The sequence below is a fragment of the Zophobas morio genome, unplaced genomic scaffold, assembly GCF_036711695.1.
Source record: "Zophobas morio isolate AGI-343-1 ecotype UQ-CSIRO unplaced genomic scaffold, CSIRO_AGI_Zmor_V1 ptg000018l, whole genome shotgun sequence".
Lineage (NCBI taxonomy): Eukaryota > Metazoa > Arthropoda > Insecta > Coleoptera > Tenebrionidae > Zophobas > Zophobas morio.
The window spans coordinates 142,082-162,642 of NW_026972123.1; the positions used below are offsets into that span (position 1 = coordinate 142,082).

The 20,561-nt window shown below is 34.8% G+C and overlaps 1 protein-coding gene across 6 annotated transcripts in view; it reads right to left on the reverse strand.

Moving 5' to 3' along the window:
- Positions 1 to 20,561, reverse strand: part of LOC135130827 (receptor-type guanylate cyclase Gyc76C-like) — a 95,270-nt gene that overhangs the window by 5,092 nt on the left and 69,617 nt on the right. For 3 of the 6 annotated variants that reach the window (XM_064058249.1, XM_064058250.1, XM_064058251.1), the window contains 3 exons: positions 20,437 to 20,526; positions 531 to 646; positions 244 to 466 (listed from right to left, as the gene is read on the reverse strand). In XM_064058249.1, coding sequence (XP_063914319.1) covers positions 244 to 466; positions 531 to 636 — 329 coding nt within the window. In that variant the 5' untranslated portion in view covers positions 637 to 646; positions 20,437 to 20,526. Of the gene's footprint in view, positions 1 to 243; positions 467 to 530; positions 647 to 788; positions 1,558 to 5,042; positions 5,088 to 5,162; positions 5,276 to 20,436; positions 20,527 to 20,561 lie in introns of those variants that run through there. The other 3 variants (XM_064058252.1, XM_064058254.1, XM_064058253.1) reach the window with 3 other exon arrangements.

Below are 20,561 nucleotides of genomic sequence, written 5' to 3' on the forward strand. Positions count from 1 at the left end.
TGAGATGACGTTATCAATTTTTTGAGAGGGGATAAACGAGTAAAGAGCATACGGTTTTGCAGTTAAATTGCAAATTGCTGACTTACACTTTTGATTTTTTTCCAAAATTTTGGGTCTCTAAGACCTCAATATAATACCAAATACCGTTTCAAATATTCGCAAAGTGCGTTTGAAACGATCCACTAGATTTGATTGCTTTAGTTTACCCAGAACGAAAAGATTTGCACTTGTTTGAAGCCTTACAATTCGTTATTCTGCAGTTCCAACGGGGACAGCTTGTTCACTACCCGTTCCGTGTCAAATTCATTATCGTGTGTAACGATATCTACTTTTGCGAAACCGATCATTTCTTCTAGAAAAATCTTGAAAGCTTCGGTGCTTAACCGATGGAGAGTCCGATCCGAGGTCTGTATCACAACGCTGGTATGTTGATCCATGTAGTGGATGTATTTTTTCGGGATGAGCGCTACAAAGTGAACACACAAATTTGTATATAATTAATCCTAGGATAATGATAATAGCGAACTTACTGGAAGAATTTAAACATCTCCATTCCTCGTCAACCGTCAAGGCGACAGGTATCGTGCTCATGCACCAAAGGAAAATTATTATTGGTCCAATTTGTGTGACGTACATCTTGTTTCAACTGAAACAAAATATATATATATTAAGAGTAACGCAATCCCGGACACCTGTTTCTTTATTACAATTTAATAGAACACCGGAAATTAAAATACGAGGGGAACGCATGCACAAACATGCGAAGAACTTATTCGCGTTAACTTTACCATTTCCTGTGAAAGTGGAAGTTCATTACTTGCCCACGTATGTTCCGATACAGAAACAACGCTAAATTCATTTTCCATTTAATTACTTCCGGTCGCTGTTTTACAACTTGCATTTAAAGTAATTAATGTAGTTGTGCCAAAAATACAGTTACATTGCTACCAACGTAGAGACATCAATCCACCTTTTACTAATGCACAGCAGAGACTAAAGCCGACTAAAACGCTCATTATGCACGATAAATATTTATAAATCTCCGATTCAACACAACAACATTTCGACGTTTAAAGCTTAATTTGTTTTGTTAGTTGTTTTTTTTTTAGTTTTTGTAATGCAAAGTGTGTTGTGAGGTTGTGAGTAACCGTCTCGACGATAACCTTGACCTTCAATGATACGTTTAATTTAATTAATGCGGCCGTCTGTGTTTAATTTAAATGAATTTTTTTCTCAAAGTTGAAATGTTTCTTGCAAATCTAAGAAAATTTTCGAGGTGTTTCGGAAGTGTCATTATGGTGTTAGGTTGGTGTTTCGAGGTTCGAGCGAGTTGGTTTTTTGCAGGTTTGGTGGATGCGCCGGGCTAACGTGTTATTCAATGTTTCGATAGTTAATTAATTAGTTCAACACTATTATTATTAGTTATTATTAATTTCGACGTTGAACATTGTGTTCATAGTTAATTAAAAAACAATTAAACACTTTTTTTTTAAAACGCTACAAGATTGGGAAAATTTGTTTTTACGATAGTAAGTCAAGTCGGTGGAACGTTCACGAACTGTCAAATAAGGTACGAGACAAAAAATTATCACGGTGTAATTTTTTAAGAATTTTTTATTATCTAGACCTTTGACTAAATAATACACCCAGTAGAAGTTAATTTAGTATACAAAAATGCTTTTTTCAGTGATATTTTTGCATCAAATAATTTCTGATCTGTGAAAACTCAATTGTGTCAAGAAATTTTGAGACAAAAAATTATCACGCATCACTTTTTGTATAAAAATCAATTAGAAAAACGTAGTATGCGTAATTGTTGTTTATTTGTATGATATGCACGATATGCAATTGTTTGTTAGAACTGATAAAGTGTCGAAATATAATTGGCTGAGCTACAATAATTGTCTTTCGCCATGGGCAAAGAAAACGATTTAACAGAACGTGAAAAAGGGCAGATTGAGGCATACTATGACCAAGGTTTGACTTTTGCGGAAATATGATGAAAGACTGGAAGAGATCGGACCACAATCTCCAAGTTTGTAAGAAAGAAATACAGTGAAAATGGACGACAAAATTGTGGAAGAAAAGAAAAACTCACTGTACGTGCCAAAAGATCCATTGTGACTCCGGGTATAAAGGATAACATGTCGTCTCAAATGATAAAGACGACCCTAGGACTACCTGTTCACAAAAGAACAGTTTTGCGAGTACTGGCTAATGACATAAATGTTAAATATGCCAAATATAAGAAACAACAAATGTTAACAAAAGAACATATTCAAAAACGTCGTGAATGGGACAGAGAAATGCGGACGAAAAATGAAGAATGGTTCCAGATAGTTTTTTCAGATGAAAAGAAAGTTAATCTTGATGGTCCTGATGGTTTTAGATATTATTGGCACGATTTACGGAAAGAACCAAAGTATTTGTCAAAACGAGTTCAAGGAGGTGGCAATGTTATGGTTTGGGGTGCCTTTAGTAGCTTAGGAAATAATAACTTAGCATTAATCAAATCGAATGGACTTTCTGAATTACCAAGATGTGTTGGAAATGCACCTCAAACCACCTTTGAACCTATTTCAAGACAGCAAAGTGGTTTTTCAGCAAAATAATGCGTCGATTCATGTATCTAATTCATCGAAAACGTGGTTTCAACAACAAAATATAGCTTTGCTATAATAGCCTGCGAAAAGCCTACATCTCAACCCTATTGAGAATGTATGGAGTTCTCTTGTACGAGAGGTTTATAAAGATGGGAAGCAGTACGCAACAGTTAATGAATCGAAAGATGGTATCTTGGGGGCTTGGGAGAATTTGGACGTCAACTACTTCATCCATTTGGTCAATTCTATGAAGCAACGCGTCTACAATCTCATAGAAGCAGGTGGAAAATACATTGGGTATTAAATTAGTTTTCATTTAGCTAGTTAGTTTTAAGCGTGATAATAATTTGTCACAATAAGTCTGTTAACAAAATTACATATTTTCAATAAATTTCGTTCAGTTTAGTGTTTTCTGTGAAAATGTTTTATTAAATTAATTAAAAATGGAATTGCTCAATCAACCAGGTGTCTTCACTTTCTTTTAATACATTTAGGCAAAAATTCTGCACCGTGATAATTTTTTGTCTCGTACCTTATAATGAATAACGACGGCTCGTGCGGCGAACTAGATGTTGAATCATTCACAGGTAAGTATCACCAACTGGTTTTTTGTTAAAAATTATTGAACAATTTTATTCATAAAAGTATTGTTTGCAGTCACAAAAAAACATAAAATTCTGAGGGAAAAGTGCAGCGGGTTAATTTACAAAATCGTAGGGAACTGTGGGTCAATAGAACCAATTAAGGAGACTTTTAATATTAACAAAAATTTTCTACGCCATTACGTACTTAAATTATTGCAAAATAAGTCAATATAGTTATTTTATTGTTAAAAAAATGAAAAACCATCAAGAAAACATTGTTTTCCATCAACTAAGTTTCAAATATACATATAGTGTTTTAAGTTAAAATGTAACTGTTTCTTCCTTCATTTTCTACTATTTTTACAATTTTTCGAATTTTCATTATTCCAGTGTTATAATTATTTATTTTTTTAATTTTTAAGGTTTTAGTGTTTTAATTTAATTTTTCGTTGTTTCAATGTAAAATTTTTCAATTTCTGGATTTTTCAATTTTTTTTTCTTCAATTTTACGGTTTTAGAGTTTTTCATATTTAATTTTTCAATTTTTCAATCCGTCCATGTTACAGTTTTTCGACTTTACAATTTTGACTGTTCTATCATTTTTGACTTTATAATTTTAGGTTTTCCAATTTTTCGCTTTTGCGTTTTCCTTCTTTCCAAATTTTCGATCCATTTTTCAGTTGTTCGCTTTTTCAGTTTCTCAATTTTTAATTTTTCGATTTTTCAATTATTCGTTCCTTCAATTTTTCAAATTCTTAATTTTTTATTCATTTTCCCGATTTTTTAATTTTATTTTTCTCGATGGAGCTTGAAAAATTGAGGAAAGGAAAAGATGAAAAATCGAAACATCAAAAAATTAAAAAACTAAGAAATTTAAAAAATGAAAAAATGTAATAAATTGCAAAACTTAAATATTGCAAATTGAAAACAACGTAAAATTGAAAAATTTGAAAGTCAAGAAATTGAAAAAATGAAAAAATTGTAAAATTGGGAAATTTAAAAATAAAAATCAACAACTAGAAAAACTGAAGGAACGAAAAATTGAAAAATCGAAAAATTGGACATCGAAACATTGCAGAAACGAAAAATTTTTTAAATTTGAAGTCGAGGAACTAAAGAATTTTATTTTTTATGGTAACACTTATACGAGTAAACTAGCTTACGCTTAGGAAGTAAAAATTCCATATTTGCCTTTTCTGTTAAAAAAAAAATTATTAATACAATACAATTTGACATAATATGATGAACACAAATACCTACTTTATACACAAAAGGCGTTCAGCCAAAAATTTTAAAATTCTGTCAAAATTATGCGAAAAATTGTTTACGATATTACGATACAGACTTCAAGATTCAATTGCTTATATTTTTTACTTTTTTTTTTAATTTCTATTTGTTAAAGCGAGCAAATTATACTCCTGACGTCATAAAATTAAAAAGTGGTTACAAACTTTGGACAAAGAAAATATATTTTCATTTAATTTTTATAGTCTTTTAAAACAGTAAGCCAAAAATCTCACAGCCATTGTAAAAATTGATAACAAAAACATGTTAAACTGTACTTAAATTGAAAACTGGCAAAAATAATTCGACGGTTATTATTAACACGATTCCATTATTTAATTTTATTGCATTCTTTATTTTTGTTACCCTTCTACCTCGTATGTGTTAAACTTCGACTTGAGTTTTATTCAGAAAACTTTTGTTACACATTTTATATCGTATATTCCCATTTTTCCAAAATAAATAAAATAAGTGAGCAAGTTTCAAAAAACTAACACTTCACCATAGCGCAGCCCATGAAAACCCGCCAAAAATTCTTTCACTTCGACAACACCAAAAAAATCCACGCCACCTTTAAAACCAAAAACCACCATTTCCCCAACTTTCGACGCCGCACGACCCATCACCAGACAAAAACAAACACAATAAACACGAAATCTGCAATTCAAGTTCAAAAAGAAAAAACCCTCACCTTTGCAACTGCATGCAATATTCATAAACTCACTCAAGACCGATCATTGTTTGCAGCGACCGTCGAAATTATCCTCAACCTCTGTATTTTTTTCAAGAACTTGCACCGCAGTGTTGCCGCACGATCGCGCGTCGAATGCATCGGTGCAGCATCGAAAAAAACAAGCGCGCATCGAGCCGAATAGGAGGGAGTTTCGACCAAAACAACAAGTCAAAGGGCAGGAACAAAAGAACGCAAGAAAACAAATTTAAACCAGGTTAAGATCAGAGGTCAAAGTGTCGTCGGCGCCCACTCCCGCATTAACGCAATTAAAAGAGGGACAATTGAATCACGGCGCCTCCCCTGACGCGGCCATGGCACGCGCTGGTGGGGGGCGCGCAGGACCGTAACGCCGGGAACGGTCTAGGTCTAAAAGTGAACCGTTTTCGACAGACGGCAAAGAAATATTGTGCAGTCCGAGATAACCAACGAAGAAAACTTAGTTAAGATAAATATTTGCAGCGAACAAGCTGGGGGAGGTACATTAAGAAATTGATAAAAAACTCAACTCCAATATAGCTCCATTAAAGCTAAAATTGGTTTTTTTAACATCTTTTGCCTTTCCGATAAAATTGTATCATCTTATTAAGGTAATATTGGAATGAAAATTATAACTTTCTGTTACGTTCCTTTTTTTTTAATAAAAAATACATCCTTATGCTAAAACATGGTATTAAAAAAATTGCTTTAAAACGATGTAAACAACTCATTTGTGACAAAAAATCGAGTTATACCCGTTTACCTTTCTGCCACAGGATTGTTCTAGCTTAAATTCGTCCAAAAATTGAAAATCTGAAAAATCCACTAAATGTAACATTTTCCGAACGCAAGGTAACCTCGTCCGCCGCCTCGACCTATTTTCCAAGCCAACTCCGTAACGAACCCCATTGATTTAAGGGGTTGCAAATGAGCACAACTCCCCGACGCTCCACTTTTCAAGCCAATTTAATTAATTCGTGTTATCCATTAAACACAAATCCACCTCTAAATCTCTCTATTTTCAATTTACTCGACGGCAGACGTTAAACACCCCATCCATCACCCCCCGCCCACCTTAAATTGCCCAAAAATCCTCAAACATCCCGTCAAGCTCGCGCGATAAATCTCTGTGGACGCGTTTGCTCCCGAAGGACACAATTTCAGGACTTTTCGATTTCGATCAAGGACTCTCTCGACTCTTTTACGTCTGTGGCATGAATTATTAATTTTTTGAATAAAACGCATTACGCGCCTGCAACGCAAATAAAGTCAAGGTAAGACGGCAACATTTCCGCGTTCTGGGAACAGACAATTAATTTGATTAATAACCTCCAAAAAACGAGGTATTCGCCGAAAGTCGGAAAGAAGCGGAGATTTATTCGTGTCAGGGACGGAATCAGGGGGACGGAGTAGACGCTAAAAGCGGTAGAATGAAAACATAAAATTTAATTGCCGTTTGGAGAAATTAAAAAAAACTTGATTATAATAATTAGCGGCGAGTAACTTTTTGTTTGGCTTCACATTTTTGATGTGGGCATCCACAGTTACTTGCACGTGTGCGGTTCGGTAATTATAATTATTATACGGTCATTATAAATCAAAAGTGGACAACGTCTTTTAATAACCACGTTACAGCCACAGTATGCATCTAAAATCAAAACCGAAGCGAAAGTGGTAAACAAGCTATAATAAATTTCATTCGACTGAACATTCACATAGCCAGTCGTAATTTTGATTAAATGTCATGTTACGTTCACTTGCGAAATCACCGGTTTAGGCCGAAAAAAATCTTCTTCTTTCCTTTATCATTTTATTTTTAAGCATTTTTTTATCTAACAATGAGCCAAAAAAACATCTATTACGTTGATCAGTGGATAAAATCGACGTGGGTAAAACTCAACAATTTATTTCTTAATAACTCGAATTTACACGACTGATTACACAGCGATTAAGTACAAAATAATTCCTGTACTCTCGTGGACTGAATTGGCTTACTCATCCTCGTTCCCGAAGGTGGCCTCTATTTAAACCCTTACTTCCTTCTCGATGGCGGAAATCGGGATCTTTCTGGATTGCCGTTCGCGGCTTCCGCTTCCAGGCTTTTCTTTAGTGCTCCGCTGGCCGCTATCATCGACGATGAGATATCATCTCCGTATATACTGGAAAGTTCTCGACGGCCCATAGACGTCGTACCGAGGCGGCGTATGAATTTATTTCGTAGCAATACCCACTATTGACACGTTATGCAGATTTAAAAATTTTCTTTATTTTTTTCAAATTTTCGGTTTTTCAATGTTGTGATTTTATATTTAATTTTACAATTTTTCTTCAATTTGCAACTGTTCGGTTTTCATTTTTTCGGTTTTCAACTTTTAGATTTTTCAGTTTCTCGATTTTTCACTTTTTTGTTTCTTCAATTTCTGATTTGCAATTTTTCTAGTTTTCCAAATATGATATGTTAATAATTTTAAAAAATGTTCGCCTTTTCAATTTGACGATTTTAGAATGTTTATTTTTTTCCATCATTGGATTTTAAAACTGTACAAATTTGCTTAGTTTACGCTCCGGAAGTAAAATGTGTACAAAAACATAAAATCACCACGAATTGTAATTTCCTTATTTTTATTACGCTAATTCGGCAGCAAACAACCAAGCGGGACACAACAACGAACCTTGTTAGCACTCTAATATGCTTTTAATGTTGACCAATTTTCCCCCAAATTGCCAGTTTTAAAGTAATGGATTATTAGATTGTTTCCGCTCCAGCTTTCATACCTACAATTTTTTCCCAAGTTCCTCCCATTCCATTTCCTGCGAGGTACCTTCGGACGTAACGAGGGTTGCGTTACAATCATCAATTAATTCAAGGAAAAGGAAAAAATAGAGCGCGTTCGTTAAAAATTAGTCAGGTAATTTACTTATCGATAAACACTTTGCGTAAAACTTTTATTACTTCTCCTTCCAACTACCTCCGTAAAATCAAAACGCGTTTGGAAATAATTAGTTGACCGTGCTTATCACCGATAATACTTAATCATTTATTTATTTGACGTTTAAATTTAATAGTTTACTCAATAATGTTCGAAATTTATAACCTGTTAATGCACTTTATGGCTGTGTCGTCTTTGAAAAGCTATTTCGTAATTACCAATCTGTTGTAACTATGTACTGTTATTGTTGTGAATGAAGACGGTGCACTTAAAAGGCTGCGCAATTAATTTTTATGCGTTTGTGTTATCAATGACCGTCACTTCCAGTTATCGGACCTATAATTTTCTGTAAAACATTGTGCACTTTTTATCTATGTGCGAAATGAACTTAATTACAGGCAAGCACATTTTCTTGGTACTTTTTCGACCGATTATTACTGGGTAGTGGCTAATTTTTCAATAGATTTTATTGTTTTTCAGGCTATCGTAACGATAATCGAATACTGTTTCTTGGGAGGATCCAAAAAAATTTCGATGTTTATTTTTGAAAATATGGGCCGTTATCGCATAATTAGTACACCGTCTTATTGTGGTAAAATAAAATCAAACATTCATGTTGTCCGTATGGTATAAATAGGCAACCAGTAATACTTCATTGTACCCGTGATGGAGGGTATTTTTCCTCTCCATGTGTCCAAAAATATAAACAAACCCGTTTAACTAGAGGCTACTAATTAATAATTCGTGGAGTAATAAACCGACTCTTCATTTTACCGTCTAACGGTCCCCAGACGTCTAGGTCGTTCCGAATCAATACCAAATTATCCTCTTTACATCCTAAACCCCTTTCTCGGTCGCACTCCACTGCACCAACGCAGGATACCACCGAAAATTGCCCGGCAATTATTCGAAAATTGTTTTGTTTGTCGTGGATGGATAACCGTGGGCCCGCAGACCGGAGGTGGACGTTTTTATGCACTTTCCGTATTTATTCCGGCCATTAAAAAAATACGTGTGTATAAAAGTCGCTTTCGTGCCTCTCATAAATCAGACGCAACAGATGGCAACGCTGCTCAATTAAATTAGCCGCAACTAACGGCAGGAAGGACAAAGTTGTTTTTCTTTTGAATATACCGGAATAATTGTAACTGTTTGAACTCAATTACTGGGTAATTGTTGACGACGCAGTACGCAGCGTTGGGCAACGATAACAATGAAATTGACGCAATCGATAGATTTATTTATTTGTGGGACTTTGTTTAGGTTATTTATCGGTGTCAAATGTCAAACGGTGACGACGTGCGAGGATTTTTCTCACGGACCAGAAAATGTTCGACGCTGTGGGAGGGTTTTTTCCGTCATAAGTCAATATCGCATTCGAACATCAATCAGGTCTTGGCGTTTTCCTATCACAGGTTCGATACTTTACACTGTTTTCTAACAACGAAGTAATAAACGATTAATACAAAATCGAATTCATAAAGTTCTGCTAGTATACATATTTCCTGATGTTTATTTTTTTCCCCAACATAACGATTTCAAGGAGCAGAATGAAATAAAGTTTGCATTCAGGATATCCGTAATTTCCCCACAAGTGTCTCAGCGGTTTAAGAATAATCTAAGAAAAGAGTACTCACATGTGGAAGCACTGACACAACGAATATCGTAATGACCACGTTGCATTATCTTTTGCAATTAAAGAAATTAGCAAAATTTACACATTTTATACTGTCATAAGAGGTATGTTAATATTAATATAAGATAATTATAAATAAGTTATTGTTAAATTATGTATAGGTCTCATTTAGGCACACCTCTGATAATTATTTGTCATTTATTGACGACACATTAGAATTAATTTATTGTTTGTAGTGTAAAAACGTCATTTTTAATTAGGTGGAAACGTTTCTAGCAATGCTTTCATTTTTAAAACTTATGGCAAAGTTCTTTATTTTTACAGTATTTTTTGTTTCCGTTTATTGCCTTGGCCGACAGCAAACCAGACACTTCATTATTACGTCAAATACGAAAAAAGTTTATCTCGTTCCCTCGCCCCTAAAGTAAAGTCGAAGAAATACAGCTTCAAATCATCAAGTTTTTTTTTTTTCTATTTTTCAATGTTTCGAGTTTTTATAACTTTTCCTTGTTCAATTTCAATTTTTTCGTTTCTTCAACTTTTTAGCAAGTTATCAATTTTTCATTTACTTTTTTCAATTTTACGGTATGTAACTCTTCAAGTTTGGATTTTAAATTTTTCAGTTTTTTGATTTTCCAACTTTTGGATGTTTTAAGTCACCAAACTCAGGTTTTTTTTTTCCAAAAACATCCATAAATTGGAAGAACACGTACGCATTCGGCAAAAATTGTAAGATGATGAAATTTTGATTAACGATTTATCATGCTTCCAATAACCTTAAAATATTTGCAAGATTTCACAGCATTCCGTTTTTGTAATTTCAAAATTAAATTGTAAAATATTGTTATACAATTTTGCCCTTTTCCTAAAAAACTCTATGGGTAAAACAGCCGAAAACAAAATACGTCCTAAAAAAAAAGTGAGCCTCCCGGGTTTCACGTGACCATCCGTCACGGTCTATTCTAATTACTGCATTTTCACAGTCCGTACCCCTTCTAATCTCCCCCATAAAGCACCAACCCCATAAATCTCAGCCTAAAAAAATCAGCATCAAAAGCGCTTTGCTTGGCTAATAAGGCCGACTCTATTTACCCCTAGTTTATATGCTAATAAGCCACAGTACGTTTCCGGTTACCTCCAAAACCCTCACACACCCCGAACGCGATCTCCATAATCAAGAGACGAAGGAAAAATGGTGGCCCTAATCTATGCCTAATCGAAAAATATGCTCCATAATAAGAAATTTAAATTTTAATTGGGGACTTTTTCGCCGAAAATTACTTCGCCTGCTCGAGATGCTCTTCTCGGGCAAAATGAATTTTGTTTTTATTATTTGGGTGAGAACGCTGAAGTTTTTTTGGGAAAATAGAATCACTTGTGAGTCTTAAATTTTCATTATTTACTCATGCTGTAATAATTTAACTCTTATTTACAATTGCAGGGGAGACAAAACAGTAAATTACTGTTAATTTATTTTTATATTTATGTACAAAAACGAACTACTGCTAAAGGTGTGTCCGACTGTATGTTTATAATAATTTCGCCATAACTTATTAAAAATTATATTAAATTAACATATTTCGGTTGTAGTAAAAATGGCAGTGTCTAGGTATTAATAATCTTTGACGGCGTGCTTGTCACACGTGAGAGCTTTTTTGTAACATGACATTTTTAACCCAAAATTTTTGACAAACTTTAAACAGACAGTTAAAACGATATTCTCATCATTAACTCTTCACGCTTGAGTTGGGGACTATCTTTTTTCGTTTGCAGATAGCGCATTTTTATTGACCTTTTTCGGTGTCACAAAAGAGTAAACGTGGCAAGTCAGCCTCAAGTGGATTTGATTTAAACCACTCCCGAAAACTGATCCACGAAACAACAAACTTCCAAACGTTAAAAAAATGTACACCTCCAGCGCGCTCTAACCAGCTTTGTGTTTTTAGTTATAATAATGTTTTTATACACTCTCCTTAATTCAACGCAAAGTTTGCTTGTTACATTATTATCATTAGCACGATTACCTCTCCTCGACATTCGCAACTTATCTAAGTTAATAAGCCAAAAGCGCTGACAACCAACAGACATCCGCCCTCAACCCCTTCCATAAAACCGGGACTCTGTTCTATTGTTTTCCACCAGCATCCCTTTCATCGTTGTCATGATGATTTCCAACACTCATCGATTTCTCGCTGCGAAACCACTCCTTCAACCCTTTCAATTGATGAAATTTAAACGGGTGGTTTTTGTTTGGGGAGAAAATTTTAAATCTAGTTTGCTTTCACACACGAAACAAACATCGCGATTTCGGAAAAACCGTCTTCAAAGTGACTATTTGGTTATTGGAGCAAACTTTGAATTGCGCAACGCTTGACGAAAAAGCGCCTTTCAAATTTCCCGTCATTTATACTTCACATATTTTACAATCTACTCACGACTGCAAGCCAATTACCTGCGACAAATTTTCCACAACAAATTAAATTTTCATTGCATCGTAAATGCCACGGAGAACCGCTTTTATTCTCACTCATTTGTGCTTTGGCACTCGTTCACATTTCCCGCACTATTTTCATTCAATTATTGATCGACTTGTTGCAGAAATTTTCACTGCACTGATAATGTTTACCATAAATGAGAGGTTTCAAGTAAACAAATAAGAAAAGTAAACCTCCAAGGTGGTTCACCACGCCTCCTAATGAATGACAGTGGTTTTACACGCAGTATTTTTGAAACGATTCGTCATTTTTTGTCGCGACCTTCCTCAACTCGCACTGACCTTTACTTACTACGTTTTTAGTTTGAGATGGGAATTTTTCGAGAAACTATCAGCTGACGTGTTTTTATTTACTGTTATGGCATTTTGAGGCCACGGGGGAAAGAGAGTGTTGTGTTTTGGTAATTATTTTATTAATGTCGAGGTTAAATTGAATTCACTACTGTGAGATATTTAATGTGCAACAAGTTTTGTCGAAAAGTCAAAAAAAGTGCGCTACTATTGGTAGTATTGAAGAATAACTTAATGGGAACGATTTTTTAATTTATTTGGAACGATTGGAACAATATTTTGAAGCTAATGTTATTTTAAATGAAAGAAGAGTTTCTTTTTTATTATTATTACACTGGTTTAAAATTTTTACGTAAAATGAAAGTTTAATAAGGTTAAGATTAAGATAGTTAAACTAGAAATATTCCTTGTTCCACTTTAATTAATAGATATTCATTTTTTTTGCCACGTTGGCAGTTGAGTTATTGGATACTTTTACCACCGTTACTTACAAATTTTACAAACTCCCCACTATTCCGTCAAGGTGGGTCAGTACTGAAAACTTCTCCACAAACACCCCCCGTGCCTCGAGCCCGCCGAACGATCCCCCAGAGACTCCGTTGACATCCACCATAAAAGCATAATATAGTAGTCTGGAAGCGCAGGGTGCGTTGCCCTCGAAGGGCAGATGTGCACCCCAGAGCTCAAGGTGAAGCCCCCTTCCCGCCGCCCCTGCCGACCGTATATTTTTTCTCGACGTTATCCACGTTTCGAGGAATAAAATCACAAAAACCGAACACAAAGACCACGATTCGGTGTTTCATTGTGATCCTTTTCATTGTTCGAGGTGCACGCGTCTGGCATAAGCTTGTTAAGGGGGGAGCGGGGGGCCAAGAAAGGGCAGGTGGTCGGAGTGCTGGAGCAACAGCAGGAAATCGGCTTCGGGTTCTGTTCTGAGGATGTCTTTTTTTGTAATAATGTCTATTGTCTGTTTAATTAACTCAATGGCAAGTTTGAGTAAGTTTAGTGCACACAAAGTTGCTTTTACTTTTTCGTTCTAATCCTAGATTCAATAATCGACAAATTCGAAATTAATCTCACCGAGTTGTGTACAGTTTTTTCTTATTAAAACGTTTATAAAAAACTGTGGATGAACAAAGTTTCGAGTTGCCGCCTTTGCTGGAAAAACTTTGGCTTAGCTCGTCCTAAATTAAGATTCTTGGTACTCGTGAGAGGCTGGAAGTTTGCGAATTAATTTCAGTGGATACGTGGAGAGAAAAAACGAAAGTATTTTCATCGCAGTTTTCAAAGGGTTGCATTAGCTTTCGGGACGCTCTCTGGAAGGTGCGAATGCTCTTAAACTCTTTACGACCCCGGCGTCTGTCGTCGCGAGTAATGTTCATTAAAAGCTCTCCATCGAGATGTTGAAAGTAGATGATGATGGAGGAGGAGGGTTGGTTGAAAGTTTAGGTTTTGGTATTTTTGTACAAGTTTCAAACTAAGCGGCATTATTTTAAATTCATTTTATTCATTTTTTTACTTCTCGAGCGTAAGCTAAGAAAGTATCGTGATAGATCCGTTTTCGTTTGTCTGTCTGTCTGTTTGTCTGGAATGACGTCATCTCCAAATTTTACAATGGTAAATGTAATTTAAATTTTGTAAAATAGCCTACTACTGAACTTGTAACAGATGAGTACGTGTTGAATTACTATCCTAGACGAGATTTTTGTACAAAAATAAAAATTGTTCAATTTTTTTTCTCAATTTTTCGATTTTAGACTTTTACGTTTTTCGATATTTTGATTTTCCCATTTTCTCGATTTTTCGGGTGTCTGATTTTTCAGTTCATCAATTTCTCGATTTTCAATTTTTCGAAATTTATTTTTGGGATTTTTCAATTTTTCGACTTTCAGGTTTTCAATTCTTTAATTTTTCGATTTTCAGGTTTTCAATTCTTTAATTTTTCGATTTTTCAGGTGTCTCATTTTTCAGTTATTCGTTTTATCGATTTTCTTATTTTAATTTTTCAATTTTTCAGATTTTTTAGAATTCCGATTTCTGGATTTTTTAGTTTTCAGAATTCTCAGTTTTTCGACGTTTCAGTTTTGGGATTTTTCAGTGTTTCGATTTTTCAATTTTTCCTAGATATTTAAATTTTTTGATTTTTAAATTTAAAATTTCTCGATTTCTTATTATTCGGTTTTTCGATTTTTCAATTTGTCCCAATTTTTCGACTTTTAAATTTTTCGGTTTTTTCAGTTTTTCACTTTTCAATTTCTCGATTAATATTTAAAATTAGGCAATTTTTTGAGAATATTCGAAAGTGTTTGAAAAATTTGCTACCCAGTGGTCCCGAGTGTTTAGGTTGGAAGAAGTATAAAGTCAAAATTACTATTTTGGGACTCGAGGAAATCATTTTTGTAGGTTTCAAAGACTTGCTAAAGCTACAAACCGAATCAGATTAGAAAGTTGAGCAAATTTCGAGCTGGAGTTACACGATGGTACTTTCAGTGGTACTCAGAAGAAACTGCTCGGGGTTTTCTAGCTCAAAGTTTTGTTAAATCCATTTTCGTGGGGTATCTTAAAAGATCAAAATTTCAGAAGTACAGCATCAGAAATCGTTTCTCTGGATCGAATTCTACCCATGTGGTTTTTTTGAGAATTTTCCATGGCTTTTAAAAAAATTTATGTATCAGTGCTCTCAGCAATTTGAAGTAAAGCATAATTTTTGTTATTAGTAAGTTGCGATTTGGACCCATTAGTAAAGTTCCTTGGTTCTTTACCCCTGCAGTTCAACCATTTCACTTCCCCAGATTTATACGAATGCATTTGGCTTGGCCGAAAAACTAGATAAGGACCGAGTTGATCCCATAATCCACCCAACGAGACGCAAGCTGAATCAATACTCTGAAGTTTTAAGTTAAGTGCTGAGAAGCTGACAACTTCCAAAGTCTGCTTGGGAAATTTTCGACACATTTTGTACCACGGATGAATGTCATTTATGAACAACGGGTTTTCAAGTAATTTCCTGCAGGAGAACGAAATTCCTGCGATCTTCCACTAATCATGCAACGTGTTTTTTTAACACCAGCCGTGCAGCAAAAACATCTCTAGAATCTCAAACCGACATTCCCCACTTCACTCCAAACCACTCAAACTCTCTAATCCCTCCCGAAAAATGGTCTTTTCATCTCTCTGATTGTTCCTCCCACACAACAAGCCTTTTATTTGTACATTTATTCGTCGTTTGCCAGTTTTCCTTATTTATTAACTCACTTGGGTCCTCACCAACACCCTTGACACCTTTCCAAATCGCCCAATTTAAATCTCAACCGCACCAGATCTCGCCCATTTTCGAACCTCGCCATCTCCCAATCGAAACTCCATTACTCACATGTTGCCGCCATTAAAAACCCATAAACTATCCTCGATGGAATGCTAACATCGTCAACATCTTCGCCGATCGTCCGACATTATAAATACATCGCACGCAAACACTTCTTACAACTCTTGATTATAAATAGCTCAAGCCGTGTGTCGTGCCGTGTTTACATCCACTTCTGCAATATTGTTGTCCTACTAATTATGTACGCGTTTAACACTTTAATTAAGAGGTCTGAGGCGGCTGATGAAGAAGTCGGGATTGGTTTTTTGCGACGGGTGCTTAAAAAAGGTCGAAAGTATTTTCGGCGAGATGAGCGATGGCCCGACACGTGCTGAAGAAGATGCGCCACTGCCCGGCTGTCGTGCAGATGGATTATGCTGTGCTTCCTTTAATTGGAAGATGGGTATTTGGGGAGATTCGTGTTTACGGAGAATGTACTTTTTGCGGGCTTTATTTTTGGTTTACTAGCTTTTGTGGTAGGTCGGGAGTTATTTTTGACAGGCTGCTCCCCGGATTTGTTCCAAGTCGCTCTATCAAAGGTCGGAATAGAATATGAATTGGCCGAGTTGTGAATTTACGTACAGAATAAAGAATCTAGCTAGGTGCAAATGTCAAGAAAACTTTTCAGAAATAATTCTTTTTCAAATCGCAAAGTCGACTGACATACCTACCTATGTAGTGTGAAACAATTTTGAACATTAAACCAAAAATATGGGAAAATTAGGTCGACAACATGTTTCCATACCTACTAGTAGCATCATCAGAGCTAAATGATGAACAGGAATTAGCATTATTAAAAAAATGATTATTACACTTATCCAAAGTAGAAAACTTAAGAACCAGACAAGAAATAGAAAAGCAAATTAAAGATATATATCTACCGAGCGTTCAAGAACGAAAAAAATAATAAACAAGAGATAGGGAAAATCCCATTGCTAAACCAGTAAGTTGTTCATAAAAAGTATTGTTAAAGCCAAAGACATTACGTTTCAAAACTAACTTGCACGATATGATTAGGTAAGGATATGCATAAAAAATAAACCTGATCCAAATAAAATAAAAAGTCACTAATTAAACCAAGAGAATCAGAAGGGGGTACCGAAGGGAAGAGATTAGAAACGTGAAAAGAAATTAGGAATAGACTTGGAGGAATAATTACATGTTTCAATTTTTCCACTAGGTCCAAATTCTTTTTGATGGCATATTTATTGTCAAATGGGACAACTCTTCTTAACGTAATATTATGCCATTTAGAAAGATGGTAACATGGAGAACTTATAAAAGAAACTAGGCAATCAGGTTTATAAATTTTGGGGAGGTCACTGAAGAGTTCATTGGTTTAATAATTTATTTGGTTTAATACACGGCCACTTCGAGAAAAAGATCTGCATTACTAGATTCAATATTGACCAGTTGAATTAGGCTGTTTCCAACGTTATAAAAATAAAAATAATAAATTATATTTTGACATCGTAAAACTGACTGAGAATTTGCAGTGTACTGAAGGAGAATAAGTGTTGAGATATACCAAGAAAACAGATTTTGCTCTACTATTGGTAGTATTGAAGAATATTGGGTAAGATTTTTAATTTACGTTTGGAACACTATTTTGACGCTAATTTTATTGAAGATAAAGGAAGAGTTCCTGTTTTATTGGCACTGATTGGTACTGAAGTTTACAAAATTTTGCGTGATGTTTCACATCATCCAATTTTACCGAAAGGTAAGTTATGTGAAAATTTCTGCGATATTTTAACACAGCACTTTTCACCGAAGATATCGAATATATATTTTTTGCAAGTTTTTATGCTGTATGAAGAGAGGTCCAATTTTTGACAGACTTTCTGAAGAAGAATTTGCTAAGAATTATTGGAACTAACTTTGCAAGAAGTGGATACTGTGCTGGAGTCATGTAATTCCTTACTCTGATTATCTCAAAAACTTTGCTGACGTTTAGTTAGAAAATTGTGGAACAGTTTTATTTGGATGCAACGGTGTAAAGTAAATTCAGGTACTTTCTTTGAGAACATAACTTTGTTGGGTAGAGATCTAATCCATTTATTTCACTTGGTAATTTCTAGCAAAGGGTGCTTTTACAATGTTAATCAAAATCATAATTATTATATGAATTTGAGGCTGCGTTTTCAGTTAATTTGAGTTGTATAAACACGAAAATATTTCAATTAAGGTACAAAAATATGTAAAACTGATTTTTTGCAAATCAAGGAGCGTTCCTTATGCTTTTAACAAACTATTAGAAAGATGTTCATTATCTTATTCCCAAAGTTGAAGAACTTTTAGCACCTTTGCAATGAGGGCAAAATTTTAGTAAATTAGATTTGAGGTCAATCAAATCTTGGAAATTCGGAATTTTAGCAAGCAAATCGTAAAACAAATAAACGAGAAAACTGTAACATATTAAGAGAGGGATGTGGTTTATGTTAGAAGTACAATGACAGAGATAAATAAATCAAAGTTAAAATAGATAAAAGATTAGGTAATCGGACTTATCTACATCCAATTTCTTCTTTAAATAAAATAGTCTGGAAAATATATGTTGATTAGATTATTATTAAAGCAGTACTCGGAGAATATTCAGAATGTGTTGTTAAATATACCGAGTGATGTATATACATTAGAAAACGTTTAGTATCTCCCAGGACACGATGGAATCTTCTGCGATAGATTTTATGTACAGCAAAGTAGTATTAATTTGAAAGTTTCTATTAATCCATCCTCAGAACTTTATGAGAACTTTCTCAATCATATTTCTTTCAGAAACTCTCCAAGCCGCAGCAAACTTTCGAAAACGGGAATAAAACTATTTCATAATTAATTAGTTAGTTCTTGCCATACTACAGCCACAAACATTGGACAGAAAACTTAGTTATTGCCTTTATTTCCTTGCTATAAAAAACGTGACGTATCAACATTAATAATATTAAGTACCCGAACGGATAAAACTATATAACCATATCACACGTTACATAGTGTTGCTATGTTCAAAATTTATAACAATGTAACCACAAAGTATTTCAAGTGATTGAAAAATGTTTCCAATTATTTATCTATTGCATCAAACTCGAACGTGCCTGCAATTTCTCACCACTTCTCTTTTTCGAAAAACTCAAACTCAATTAAAAGCGCATCTCAATTAGCGGATGCAGCGGTTTTACCGCTACATACATCCATTAGAAAGTCAAATTACCAGCAATTAAATTTTTTCCCTGAATTCCACGCTAATGAGTTGTAAAAGTTGTACGTAACTCGCAGAAATAAAAAACGGGGTCGACTCACATCACTAGATTCAATAAATCAGGACGAATTTGTCCCCGGCCGCCACGCCTTGCCTACGCCCATGTAAAGGCCAAATTTGTTATTTTCCACATTACTCCAATCGACATCGTCGCACCAGTCTGTCCCAGTAATTTAAAGCCTGGGCTATTATTATACGTCGGCATTTTATATTTAGATTGTGCTCGTGGAATGGCTAATAATGTTTATTATTATTTATTGCACATATTACATCACGCGGACGCGAGAAAGTGCTGTTGCGAATTAATGGCGATTTAACAAAGACAATTCCCCGGTCGAGTCCGGGCCGAAAACACGAGTCGTTTCCCAAAAGTGCTCTAAAACGGTTTCGGTGGCGTGTTTATTATTTTCGCCGGTTTTTGGAACGGAGATGGATAATGAAATGAGGGAATATTGATTAAATGCGAGGAATTTCGGTGGAATTCGAGAAAACGGAAATATTCCTTTCCGATCGGTCCATTAGAGACTATTTTTAATACAAGACTTTGAGATATTGTAATATCTGAGCTGGTATGTACGTCGCTGATGAATAACAAATATACAAGAGTTTACAGCGGGAACCTTGTCATACCCCGGACTTAACTCAGCGCAACAACGAGTTGAATTAGTGTTGCATTTTTACATTTTATACGTTTTAGCATTTATGAGTTATGAGCTTTCCAGAGAGATATATTTCTCTCTGTCTCTATTAGATAAATAACTGTTTCTATCGACGTGTCTGATTTTCACGAAACTAAAGATCCTACGACTTTAAAACTCAGAGCTCCAGACATTATTGTTATTAATAATGGCCTTAACTCCGGAAATATGATCCTACAAACCTCAGTAACACCGTGACAACGTTAGCTTTATTGGAACTATTACGTCTCATAAATTTAAGGAATTGCCTAATGCGGCATTAATTCTTGTAAAATATTCGTGCGACGCTCTTAACGTCTCCGAAGAAAATTATGCAAATCACGCCAACATTTCCTAATCGAATCACTAGGAAGTAATTTCTAGAATGCAATTAAAACAACTCCTTCGAAATTTATAGCTCTTCAAAAATAGTTGGAACAACTTTGGGAATGAATGCTTCAAAACGGCACTAAAACGTGCAATAACTCGGTTAATGAAATTAAAGAAAATTCATCGAATAGCGAAATTAACTCCAGTGACGAGATTTACTCTAATTTATCGTAATTAATCTTGCGTTTGAGAAATAAACTCTGAAATCAGTTACTTACTTGTTTAAATCAACCAAAAGGTGGCTATTTCATCGGAAATTCCACAAATAGTCTGCTGGATGGAACACTTTACTCGAAGAGACATCCAACCTGGAAAAAAATATTTTTTCACTAGCAGCCTGGAC